Source organism: Squalius cephalus (assembly GCF_949319135.1).
Source record: "Squalius cephalus genome assembly, chromosome: 4".
Classification (NCBI taxonomy): Eukaryota; Metazoa; Chordata; class Actinopteri; order Cypriniformes; family Leuciscidae; genus Squalius; species Squalius cephalus.
Window position 1 is genome coordinate 30,015,364 of NC_137125.1, and position 13,898 is coordinate 30,029,261.

General features: G+C 37.0%; 2 protein-coding genes across 2 annotated transcripts; one reads left to right on the forward strand and one right to left on the reverse strand.

Moving 5' to 3' along the window:
• Positions 1–345: 345 nt before the first annotated feature.
• Positions 346–2,227, reverse strand: LOC307157011 (uncharacterized protein; the record flags this gene model as incomplete). Its single annotated transcript, XM_079868744.1, has 5 exons — positions 346–385; positions 617–736; positions 951–1,228; positions 1,694–1,812; positions 2,071–2,227. The coding sequence occupies 5 exons, from the start codon at positions 2,225–2,227 to the stop codon at positions 346–348; spliced, it is 714 nt and encodes a 237-aa protein (XP_079724870.1).
• Positions 2,228–7,343: 5,116 nt separating this feature from the next.
• LOC307157013 (uncharacterized protein) lies at positions 7,344–11,173 on the forward strand (the record flags this gene model as incomplete). The annotated part of the gene is made up of 6 exons (XM_079868746.1): positions 7,344–7,412; positions 7,532–7,585; positions 7,672–7,746; positions 8,065–8,126; positions 8,956–9,030; positions 10,919–11,173. The coding sequence occupies 6 exons, from the start codon at positions 7,344–7,346 to the stop codon at positions 11,070–11,072; spliced, it is 489 nt and encodes a 162-aa protein (XP_079724872.1). The 3' UTR covers positions 11,073–11,173.
• Between the last annotated feature and the right edge of the window lie 2,725 nt (positions 11,174–13,898).

A 13,898-nucleotide genomic window follows, 5' to 3' on the forward strand; every position in this document is an offset into this window, starting at 1 on the left:
GGGGAGGGGATACACCGCTCTACAGTAATTTGAAAGTGATTGCAGTACCAGTTTTGGCCACAATCTTACATACGGTTCCTTTAAGTATACTTTATAAAATGAACTTAAAGTATACTTCTTTTTCGTAAGGGGAGGGCAATACTGTACCTCATCTCCTTTTGAAGACACAGATGGTTCCACCAAACAGTCAGACTCTGCAACATATACAAAATAATGTCAATGTACTCAATATACATATTTACCCTCTTGCATCAGGGCCTATAGTTTGGTAAATATGGACCATGATAGATTTCAGATATCTGTGACTGTGAGTAATATATTTGTTATATATACACATGTATATCCTTACTTTGTAAGGTCTCCTTTGGGCTTCGGGCTCCAGGGTCTTTGACAGTTAGAAAGAAAACAAACATATCACAAATATGACAGATGATGGAAAACATGACAACAAAAAATATACTTATAAACCCTCAAAGATCACAGCTGAAGTACTCCAATAACTTATAGTCTTCCCCAATCCCAATGCTATTCCTTTAATTTGTATCTTATTAGCTGGTTTAAATGATGATTGGGGGGGGGGGGGGGGGGGGGGGGGCTGTCCTCTTTACCACTGCACTTTGCTGTTGATGAGGATTTCAGTGCCTTCAGCAATTGTTGCTGCAATTGCATGTTTAGAGAACGTAGTTCTTTATTCTCTGCCTCAATTTCTGCTCTGAGTTTCTCCTGCTCCTCTAACCTATAATAGACGGACATAGTGTATGTCATGATTAGCTGACATTATAAGAAAGAAAAAAAATATATATATTTTAATATATTAGGTGTTATCTAGCTACTTATAGTATATCCACCTAGTTCTGCTATGGTGCTCTGACAAGCAGGTTAAATCAAACATTGGGCTAAAGATCAATTCTCTTGTCAGAACACATTAAGGTTATTCAAAAATCACTTACTTGTTTGTAGTTTCCTGTAGTTGCAGAGACATATTGTTTATTTTTTTTAGGTAGAGATGTTGCTTCTTTTTTGCCTCCTCAAAAAGTTTTTCTGGTACAACCCCACCATCATCATCATCATCATCCTCTTCTGACAATGAGTCAGACAGGGTTTGAGCTCTCATTATCTTGCTTGGAGTTGGGCAGAGTGGAGACTGTTTTCTTCTCATTTTTCTCTCTTTTAGCAAGGTTAAGAGATTATTTTGTTTGGCCTCTTCTGCAGCTTTTTTCTGATTTGTCTATAAACATGGATAAAAGCATAATTAGGAAAAAGCATCACAGTGTATTGCAAGACTCCCACACATCCAAACAAAACAAACAAAGCATTGTAAAAGCAATTACCCTATATGATTATTGAATAGATTAATGATTGGAGCCTAATATTATCACCTGATAATGGTGATAATTTGATAACCTGTATGTGGTCAGAGACACAAAAATACATTGCAGTACATACATGGTTTATGGAGTACATCCCCCCCCCCCCCCCCCCATAGTTATATTTTCACTATAACTTGCATTCTGTAGTTACATTCAAGTGCCACAAGATGGCACTAGCTGTAATTACAGTTGGCAATAGCTGTAATTACAGTTAACAGGAAAAACGATAGCAGATCAGCAGCAGCCAATAACATTAATTTACCAATTTTACACAACTAAAAAGTTAGCTAACATAGGAACTATAACAGCAATATCAACTTTACATTTATTGCTTTGGCTTCCTCTGCCTCGGAGCGCGACCGTGGAGGCGTGGTCTCCTTCAGGAGTCTCACACGGACCCGCTTACCCTTGGCCAGTTCCTCCTCGATCTCTTCTCTGGACTCTGGAATGTTAATAACACTGAATGTAAGTACTTGAAAGCACCTGCTATAACGTTATACTCTGTCATGCAATACTAACACCGGTAGCATTGCGTCCTCTGTCCTAAGCGCTTACTAGCTTTGCTAGCGCGTTAGCCAAAACTCGTATCCCAGTTAATAGACGTACTACTAACGTTAGTAAGTTATTAAAGTTAAAGTATTTCCAAGTTGGACATTTATGTTATTTATGAACTATTGGAGATAACGTTATAACGACTCACCCTTTAGGAACAATATTTGTCCCTTGAAAAACTTCTCTTGCCAGCGCACCCAGTAAGTTTTAGTGAGGTCACTAACGTTAAGGTCAAAGTCCTTAATGTAGGATATGGGGACGATTTCTTTACACCCGTCCTCTATATATTTCACATAGGCGAACATATTTTCTATTCTGTTGTATAGTTAGGTAGATTTAAGTAGATTTGTTGAGTGAAGTTGTCTGTAAAATCCTTGGCAAGACTCAATGAACTTGTATTTTATTATTTTTATGGTTGAACGTCACTTTGGAATAACCATACCTATATTTTTCCAAACATACTTCAAGATACATTTGGATTTGTGGGTTACGAAAGGTGGATGGTTGACAACTAAAGTGATATTTGACAGATTGTATACAAGGCCTACTCAAGCTGGTCCAGCCTGGTTTTACAAATCAAGCTCTGAAAACATCAAAATGCCAAGAAAATGTGAGGACGACTCTGTGTCATTGCCTATGGTCCAGGAGATGCTTGAACAACTAAAGACTTATTTTAAAGAACTTCTTGATCAACAAGAGAAGAGTTTTAAATCATGTGTTCAAGTGATTGTGGACTCTATGTGTGTTCGCATGGACAACCTTTTCAAAGATGTCCAAAGTGTGACTAAAGACATTCAGGACCTGAAAACAAGTCTCCAGTTTTCTCAGGCTGAAGTAGATGAGATCAAAGCTAAATCAAGCAAGATGGCAGAAAAACATCAAGCCATTGCAGAAAGTTTTGGTGAATACCAAGCTTCTTTAAACAGCTTAATGGGTAAACTGGATTACATGGATAACATATCAAGAAAAAAGAACATTGTGATCGATGGAGTTCCTGATGTAAAGTCTGAAACATGGATTGAAGCTGAAGCAAAAGTAAAGAAACTTTTTCTGGAGCATCTTAAAATAGAACCCAAGCATATTGAATTTGAAAGAGGACATCGAATTGGGAAATATGATTCTACTGGACGACCAAGATCTATTCTGATCGAACTTCTTCGGTACAAGGACAAACAAGAAATACTGAAGAGAGCAAAGTCCCTAAAAGGCACAAACATCTATATCAATGAGGACTACTCTGACAAGGTCCGCATGAAGCGAAAGGAACTGCTTCCTAAACTTAGAGAAGAGAGGAAAAAGGGGAACATCGCCTTCCTAAAGTATGACCAACTGATTGTACATCCTCCTCGATCCAGTTAAAATGCCTTACATGTAAAGGTATTTAACTGTTGCCTTTTGTTTGGTTTTTAACTCTTTATGTCATTTTCACACAGTTTCTCTGCAAGTAATTTGGTCTTTAATCCAGATGATATTGATGATGATAGATCATATAATGACCTGGTTGACCCAGATAAAAATAGTTTAAATTTAAGGTCAAGTGATGCATGTCATTATTATAATGAAGTTGAATTTAATGCATTGTCCAAAAGTAAATCAAATTATAATCAGGGCATGTTTTCTGCTTTTCACTTGAATATCCGTAGTCTACCTAAGAATTTTGACTTATTTATACAGTTTCTATCAACTTTAGAACATCAGTTTTCTGTGCTTGCTCTGACGGAAACGTGGCTGAATGAGGACATCAGACAATTTTACTCCTTACCTCAATACAATGCAGTACATTTTTGTAGAACTAATAGAAAAGGTGGTGGAGTTTCTCTTTTTATTCATGACGATTTTGAATTCTTTGAAAGAAAAGATCTGAGTATTCGTTTTTCTGAAACTGATGCAGAAGCAGTTTTTATAGAAATTCCAAATTGTGGCTGTTTTGGGGGTCAAACTGTAATTATTGGTTGCATTTATCGACCACCTGATAATGATATTGACATTTTTAATGAGGCTTTGTCCTCTATGCTGGAGATTATAAGTGTTAAGAATAGGCCTTGCATTCTTCTTGGAGATTTCAACATTGATCTTTTGAAACATGAATCTAATTCCTCCATTGAGTTCTTAAATACAATTTATTCTTATTATTTCTATCCACTTATTGATAAACCAACAAGGATAACATGTTCATCGGCAACCTTAATTGATAATATACTAACTAATCATTTTGTAAATTCAATTACATCAGGTGTAATGCTCACTGATATTTCAGATCATCTCCCTGTATTTCTGCTTTTTACAAATTCTCAGCAAAAAAAGCCAACCTATAGTATGAAACATCGTAGACTTACTTCTAAATATGTTGAGTCTTTTAAAAGGTCACTGGCTGAGATATCATGGAATCATGTCTTCGGACATCAGGATGCCGAAACAGCTTATCAGACATTTATGAATATATTTTTATCTTTGTTTAATAAATGTTTTCCATTGGTACAAAGTAGAAGTAAAAACAGGAATATTTCTAAGCCATGGTTTACACCTGCATTAAGAAAATCTTCCATTACTAAAAATAAGTTGTATAAAAAATCTCTCATTAGCCCCACACCGTTAAATACTGCGTACTATAAAAAATATAAAAACAAATTCAGCAAAGCTCTAAAAGGTGCCAAGAAAAAATATTTTTCTGAAAAGTTAGGAAATTCATGTGAAAATATAAAAAAGACCTGGAATGTTATAAATGAATTATTAAATAAAAAACAAACAACTCGAGGAATTCCATCTCAGTTATCCGATGGTATCAAGAATTATCAAAATTCCATCGATATAGCAAATGGTTTCAATGATTTCTTTGTGAATGTTGGTCCTTCACTGGCAAAAAACATTGTGAATACAGGAAAATTTACTTCACAAATTTTTGATTTGCCTCATCCTTGTTTAAATGAATTTGATCCTCCAACTCCTAATGAAGTACTTGAAATCATATTAAAGATGAAGGACACAGCTCCAGGACATGATGAAATTAGAGCTAGTCTCATAAAGAAAGTAGCTTCCGCTATTATTGAGCCTGTAACTTATGTTCTCTCTTTGTCACTCAAAACAGGCGTTGTACCAAGAGATCTCAAATTAGCTAAAGTAACTCCCTTGTTTAAGTCTGGGAATTCACATTTATTTAACAATTATCGACCTATTTCAGTTCTACCTTTGTTTTCTAAAATACTGGAAAAATTAGTTTATAAAAGGATATTAAAACACTTGACAGAAAATTTGATCTTATATGATCACCAGTATGGCTTCAGAGAGAACATGTCTACAGAAATGGCTCTTTTACAGTTTGTCGATAAAATCACAAAAAATTTGCATGAAAAAAATAACACTATTGGTATATTTTTAGACTTGTCGAAAGCATTCGACACAGTAAATCATAATATTCTTTTAGCAAAATTAGAAAATTATGGTATTAAACATATAGCCTTAAATTGGGTACAAAACTATTTGGAAGAGAGAGAGCAATTTGTTTATGTTAACAATCTGAGCTCAAGTAGGGGAAAACTTTTATGTGGGGTACCGCAGGGGTCCATTTTGGGACCTCTATTATTTCTAATTTATATCAATGATTTAAGAGTTGTTTGTAAAAATGTTATGCCACTCATGTTTGCAGACGATACATGTCTTTTATTATCTCATTCTAACATTGATACATTGATAAGAGAAACAAATGAAGAATTACAAAATATTTCTGAATGGTTTAAAGTAAATCAACTCTCTCTTAATATAGAAAAAACTAACTTTATGATTTTTAGCACAAAAAACAAAGGAGACTGTCAGGACATAGAGGTATCAATTGATGGTTTAAAAATTAGCCAAGTGAACCAAATAAAATTTTTAGGTGTTATTGTTGACCAAAAATTAACCTGGAAATATCATATTCAACATGTTTGTAGAAAAATAATGAAATCTGTTGGTATACTGAGTAGAGTTCGCTCTTTAATTGATATTTCATGTATGAAAACATTATATTACAGTTTAATCTATCCCCACATTCTGTACTGTAATATTGTTTGGGGTGCAACATGCCAAACATATCAAAATAAGATTTTATTAATACAAAAGAAATTCTTAAGAATTATGAGTAATTCAAATAGATTGTCATCATCTGCTCCGCTTTTCATAAAATATAACATTTTGACAATATTTAATGTTAACATCTATTGCATAAATATCTTTATGTACAAGTATGTGAATATGATAAATATTATGCCCAGAGCTTTTAATAACTTTTTCATGTATTCTTCGGATGTTCATGCCTATTCCACAAGGCGCTGTAAAGACTTTTATGTTCCTTTTTGTAGAACTACAGCCAATCAATCTACACTGAAATACAGAGGGCCTTCCCTCTGGAATCATTTAGATCCCATTTTAAAGACTAAAACCACTCTAAACTCTTTCAAAAGAGAGCTGAAACTAATGTTAACATGTAAATAAGTTTATTTTGTTAATTTGTTATATTGAAATGATTGATGTATTGATTGTATTGTCTTGTTTTGATCATGTAATTTTATGTCCATTTAATGTGATTTTGGGGAGGTGGTTTTATAAGACCTCATGGTCTTCTCACTCTCTCCCGCACAGTATTTTCGTTTTCTTCTTTTATGGATTTGTAAAGTTGTATTTTAAATGTTATATGTGCAAATAAACCTTCAACCTTCAAAAATGACAAGTAACGGTTACCTCACGAGCGAATTTAACTCTAACGGCGGGAAGCGCGAGATGCACTGTTGCCTTGGTTACAGACTACAGTCATATACTGTAGTGTATAGTGTGTCTTAGCTCCCACTATAGAATGATAAAGTTAAAGGGTTTATTAAACACGTCTGTATAACACAGCACAGTTCCACAATGATTATAATGTTGAATCAACAACTCTCTAAAGCAGTTTCAACAATAGCAGTACAAAGCAGTCTTATAATCTTCATGGAGTAGGATTTATTACAGAACTGTTGAATTGAGGCTGCATCAGTTGTACAAAATAATCTGGCAACTAAGTGTGTCACACTTTTTAGTGCAATAATCCTAGTCATCTAGTTGGCAAATTGCTGGTAAACTAAAAAGCTCAATTAATACAGACAGACAAAGGATTAGAAAACATTTCCAACAATGTTACCTGATAAATATGATTTATTAATACCCTTATTTTAGTTACGTAATTACTTTGTAAATTCAACATCCTATTCATGAATATGTCTGATAATTATTATGTCCTTTTTTAATTTTAGAATGTCAAAACGCAAGTACAAATTGTACTTAGAGCCTAAGAGCAGAGTTACATTTCCCTGTGCAAGACTGAAAAGAGGACATTTGGATGTAAGTCAGTTCATGAGAAATATGTTGTAATCCTGGGTATCAATATTATATAATTATATTGTATTCAAAGAATGTATGACTTCAGTCTTACCTGAAGATGTTCTTTTAAATGTGGCAGATGGTTCAGGAGATGCAGATGTTGAGGTGAGAGAGTAATTTTTATTTTTTTTATTAAAAATACATAATTTCCCATTAGGCTTTACTACATTGAGTACAGTTTTTTTTACTCTGTGCTTGTGCCATCTCTTCATGATCCTGTGCAGACCATGTCTCCTTCTGGCGATATTCAGCTGGATCCAGATGACACGGCCAACATGGTGAGCTCTTCTACCAACCACACCTGCAGGCTTGTGGCATATTGTTTTTTGAAATTGTTGTCTAAAAGTTACTCCTGGTTGTTCAGGTTTTGGCTTTCACCGGTGACCACATAGATCAAGGGGACAGAATCAATCCACACCTGAGCACTGCAGATGTTGAGGTGAGAGCAAGGTCGCCCATAAGGTCCTGTGTCATAATGAAACACCCCCTTCAATTGTATTAATAAATGACAATTTTTTACTTATTTCATCTATTAGGCTAACTCTCACTTGTTCCTACTCACTCATTACATGGCACACTTATTTATTTATTTTTTTTTGGGGGGGGGGGGGGGGGGCAAAATTGTTGCTGCATACCCTTCTGACACTGGGTAGTTGCGCCCCTGAGTCTGGGTGAGAGATGGATCTACTTTTTAAATTAGTGAAAGACATAATTGGGCTTTACTACATTTAGTACTGTTCTTCTTGATCCTGTGCAGACAATGTCTCCATCTGGCGATCTTCATCTTCAGCTGGATCCGTGGATGACACGGCCAACATGGTGAGCTCTTCTACCAACCACACCTTACAGGCTCTTTGCATGTTGTTGTTGTTGTTGTTGTTGTTGAAATTGTTGTCTAAAAGTAGGGCTGGGTATCGTTTAAAGAAATTCGATACTGATACCTTGACTTCGATACCGGTTCCTGAACGGTACTTTTTCCGATACCAATTTTACGAAAGAAAAAAAAATCCATTTTAACAACATTACCTTAAAAAAATGAAAAGTGAACAGAGATTATGTAAGGGTTAATGCCTGACGAGGTGTCCATTGTCAGGTATTAATGGACGACGGCGAGGCGTGAACCGTACGACGCGCAGCGTACTTCCGCCGAAGTCCACTTATACCATGGTTACTTGCCAAATAACACATTTTTAAAACATTAGTTTATATTTTAATTAGTTTTACAATCGAAATCTAAAGTTTTTACAAACAATAACTTGGTTTCCCTGGTTACGCCTGACAGTTTATTCACTAGGTGTCCTCTATCACTTTTTAATGGACACCCTGCAGCCAGTCAGAATCGAGTATTCACCCAGACCATGGTATAAGCACTGAATTAGAGACGGTAAAAATGAGTGGGTCACGCCCGAAAACCGCAACAGGCCAATCGTGGCTTAGCAACCGTATTTAGGCGAAGGGTCAATTCCGAGTCCTTATAGCAGCAGGAATAAAAAGCGATTCTTAAACTGGATTGTTATGGTGGAAAAAAGACATGTAGTGTCTCCTAGACTGTATCCTGCTTTTATGAGCCTTCATTTTAAAACACCCATTTGCTGTTTGGTGCATGTTTTGTTGAATTATTTTTTCAAATGTTTCTTTGTGCTTTCAGGTACTGCCTCTTGCTGCCAACCACGGAGAAAATGAAAGTGAAGTTAGACCAGGTTCAAGCTGCGCAAATCTTGAGGTCAGGGCACAACCCGTTCTGTGACAGCAGTCAGTAGGGCTGTACAATATGACCAAAATGTCATATCCTATTTCATACCCCGATAACGATACATATCCCGATAACAGGGCTCTACGGTAACTTTTTTTTTATTAGGAGCACTTGTGCTCCTAATTAAAAAAATCTAGGAGCACAGTCCAAAATTTAATAGCACAGATAATTGAACGTTTTTCAATGACACAATATTACTGTGCCACATATAACATGCACAAGTATGGAGAGCATGAGAAAAGAGAATTCAGAAACATAGCATCTTACAGAAGTTTATGTGATGAAGTTGGGGTCGGCGTGACTGAGACTCATGCTTTTATTACTCAAAACAATAATAAACAAAAGGCGCGCACACAGCGCTTGCACCGTAGCCTCGCTACAGCATTAAAGGACAATTCCAGTGAAAAATGAACCTAGGGGTAATTAACACATGGTTACCGAGTCGATCGTTCCCTGAGATGCGTTTTCATGATAATCGAATATAAAGTGTTTTATCTTTAAAAACAGATAAGCCTTGTTAGTGGTAATAACTAGCGATTTACTTTTACTTACTCTGTGCCCCATATACTATTGTTAAGAGCTAATCTGTTTTTAAAGATAAAACACTTTATATTCGATTATCATGAAAACGCATCTCAGGGAACGATCGACTCGGTAACCATGTGTTAATTACCCCTAGGTTCATTTTTCACTGGAATTGTCCTTTAACAACACTTTTTTCACTTTCTCCGATCACTCTCTCCACCTCCAACGTACGAGTCCTAGTCCTCCTCTCTCTCTCGTCTCTGAGTCGACAGCGGCTTATATCCCGTCTCTCCACGCCAATTACTGCAATAAGACACAGGTGTTTGTCATTTGCACTTGACCTACTTACATACCGCTTGTCTCCTTTCTCTCTCTCCCATTATAGACCGCGCTGAACCACGCCCCCCTCGCCACAGTTTACCTTTACCTACCTTCCTCAATTAATAAAATATCATGAGTTACCGTTGGAATTTCTGTAACTCATGATATTTATTTGCATCATAAAGGTTTATGGAATAAAGAATAAGTTAACGCTATAGTTTAACTGCTTAGTAAGGTCATCACTCTTCCAGTGACAAACATGGCATTAGCTAGATTTGTGGGTAATCTAATTTAGCAAATGTAAGCAATGTTAAAGAGTATTTAGAAGCGACGAATTAGGGAGAACCATTGTCATTAATTGGCTGTTATAATATAGATATTAATAAAAATGATGTTTATTCAGCCAGCGCACATACCTGTATTTACATCCTGTTTTCGGTTGAAGTCCAAAGTAGTCGATTGCCGAGTTCATGCGGGTGATCATAGGTAACTAAACCTATGTGCTTGAACTCGACAATCGACTACTTTGGACTTCGACCGAAAACAGGATGTAAATACAGGTATTTGCGCTGACTTAAATAACATCATTTTTATTCATATCTTTCACATCTACTGCAGTCAGATTCACCCGTGTTCACTCTGAAGGAATCACTCACATTGGCTGTGCACTTGTAATGACACATCAAGGATGTTAAGAGGCTAAAAGCAGGTTTAAATATTGCCCCATTGAAGTCAACAGGGTGCAAATTTTAAAAAGAGGATAACACGGTGTAGGCAACACAGATTTTTGTCGTTGTTCTCTGTATTGACAGCACTCCAAATGTACAAAAAAATGAGCTCTATGTTAAAATTGACCGGAGTTCTCCTTTAATCGGTTGGGCTCTACGTCAAACGCCATATACCGTCATATCGCACAGCCCTACTGGTCAGTCATACATTTCTTAGTTTACTGTCATTGTATGCAGACACATGCACTCAGGAATGTTTTTTTTTTTTTTTACATTTTTTGTAGATGTCTTCATCTGGTCGCTTTCTGCTTACATCTGAGCTGCAACCAAGTGACATGGCCCAGCAGTTTAGTTGTGATTCATCATCAGAAGGCAGTGTTTCTGAAGTTGATTCGGAAATTCCAGATATTCCAGAAGATGATCCATTCAGACAGATAGGTTTTGATACAGACATGGATTCAGTACTAATGTCAGCAGGTACAACGACAAAGGCTGAGGCACTGCTCATGGTGATGAGTCATGCAGCAAGACATAATATAACAGGGACACAACTTCATGACTTATTACAGCTCATAAATACTCTGTTTGGCAAAGAGGTGTTACCCAGATCAAAATATTTGTTCAATAAGGTCTTTAAAAACAACTCCGACATTGTGGAGTTCCACTTCTACTGCAAAACCTGTAAAGTATACATTGGCACAAAAGAAGACATACAAGACAAAAACATTGCACAGTGTGCAATCTGTAGTGCTTCAATTGAAATCAGTTCCTTGAACAGTGCAAGCTTTTTTATCAACATACCAATTGCACCTCAAATCCAGACACTGCTTGAAAATCCTCAGATTCAAAACAGCATGAGCTACAGACACCAAAGGCCACATAATGAGCATGTTATCTCGGGCATATACGATGGTGAAATGTATCGAAACTTGTCAAGACCTGGTGGAATTCTGTCAGATCCAGACAATTTGTCGTATAATTTCAATTCTGATGGCTCGCCTGTGTACAAGTCTTCCAGATTTTCTATATGGCCCATACACCTGCATTTAAACGAGCTCCCTCCCAAAATGAGATTTCAGAATGTAGTGCTTGCAGGTCTTTGGTTTGGTACTCAAGAGCCAGTTATGTCTATTTTTCTCAGACCCTTTGTTGATCAGGCCAAAACACTGGCATCCAGAGGTGTGTCTTGGAGAAAAAATGGAACATGTGTGTACAGCAAAATTGTTGGGTTATGTTGTTGTGTAGACTCAAAGGCAAGACCAGCCATGCAAAACACCACACAGTTTAATGGGTACTTTGGTTGTGGCTTCTGTTTACATCCTGGTACTCTAGTAGAGAAACAGGTGAAGTACACTGTGACTGACACAGAATATCCTGACAGAGAAGCGAAGAAAATGCTGGCAGATATGGAGCAAGCAGTAGCACAAAACAGAAGTGTCAGAGGAGTGAAAGGTCCATCACCACTCATAAACATGCCCTATTTTGATATAGTGTGGGGCTTTGTTCCAGACTATATGCATGCTGTCTTACTGGGTGTCATTAGACAGCTCACAGAGCTTCTTTTGAACAACAGTGATCAACCCTATTACACTGGGAGTCCCAACACTATGAGGGTGCTAGAAAACAGGATCAAGGACATAAAGCCACTACACCTGATAACACGACTACCCAGACCCCTTGCAGAATGCAAGTACTGGAAAGCCTCAGAGTGGCGAGCATGGCTCCTGTTTTACAGCTTGCCAGTCCTGAATGGTGTACTTCAACCACGTTATGTGAAGCACCTAGGCCTTCTGGTATCAGCAGTATTTCTACTTCTGAATGAGAACATTACCTTCCAAGAAATCAACAAAGCAGATAACATGCTTTTTGAGTTTGTGGCAAGGTTTCAGTTGCTGTATGGGGAGGCATCTATGACATTTAATGTACACCTGCTAACTCACCTTGCAAAATCAGTGAAATTGTGGGGGCCACTCTGGGCACACTCAGCATTTGTGTTTGAAAATGCAAATGGTGGTCTGTTGAAACTGGTGCATGGAACAAAGTGTGTTGCTGTGTGTAGCTGAACAAATTCCTGTTGCACAGAGCAATACCACTCTTTACCACAAGGTATGCAGTTAGTGAGCAAGTTAAGGAGTTCTGTTTGGAAATGACAAATGACCGAAGAGTAAAGAGTTTCACAAAATGTCAAGACACAACTGTTCTGGATAGTGGCAGAGTGACAGAGACTACTGATGATGAAAAAAGAGCCTTCATTTCTGCACAGAAACATCCACCAGACGAAATGGTAGTGCACAGGAGAATGGTGCATAAAGGACTAGTTTATACCAGCAAAAGCTATAGCCTCAGTAAGAGACGCAGAGACTTTTTTGCAAAGATGAGTGATGGTGTTTATGGAGAAATCCAGAATATTGTATCCTTTCCTTCAGAAGGGGGTACAGAAATTGCTGTCCTTTTCAAAAAGCTCTATACAAATGCCTCCTTTCCTTTATCACAAGGTTATGGGTTTGTGTCACATATCCGACTTGTAAGTGGAAGCCTTTTTTCGCCAGTGTGTCTGATTTCAGTAGACCGGTTAGAGCAGAAATGCATGGTTTTGAAAACGGGTGATCAGACGTACATTTGTGACTTTCCAAATGCATATGAGAGAGACTAGTCTTAAAGGGGCTATATGCTTTTTTCTGAAATTTAAACTCGCGACTGACACCTGTGGCCAAAAAACGGAACTGCTCTTCCTTTCTGCTCGCTCTCGCAGCGCGCGCTCGTACGTGCACACTTCACAAGTCATCTGCTGCAAGGAGGTCAACATGATGTTTACTGAGGTAAGAACAGTCAAATACATATATTGTTTGAGATAAGTGTTCTCTTATCAAAACGTCAAACGTGCAGCTGACAAACTACAAAAAAAAAAATAATACATTAAATAAATAAATAAACCCATTTTGCCATTGGCCTACACGCTGATGAAGGGCACACAGCCCGAAACTTTCGTAGAATATTAAAAACACAAATCTGAGCACTGTCCTTGACCACTTATTATACACAAGTAGCTTACTATCACCAAGTTTGAAAGACACATATACATAATACTATTTAGCAATATTTATTGACTACATGTCTTATTACGTGAAATAAAATGCATCACACTTTACATCTTCATTTACCTCTTATTTTGTGCGAAGATATAGAAACAACAAACAATATAATGTAGCTTTACATGGCTATATAATAAATAATGCATCAGTTTTATATAGCGCTTTTCTAGAC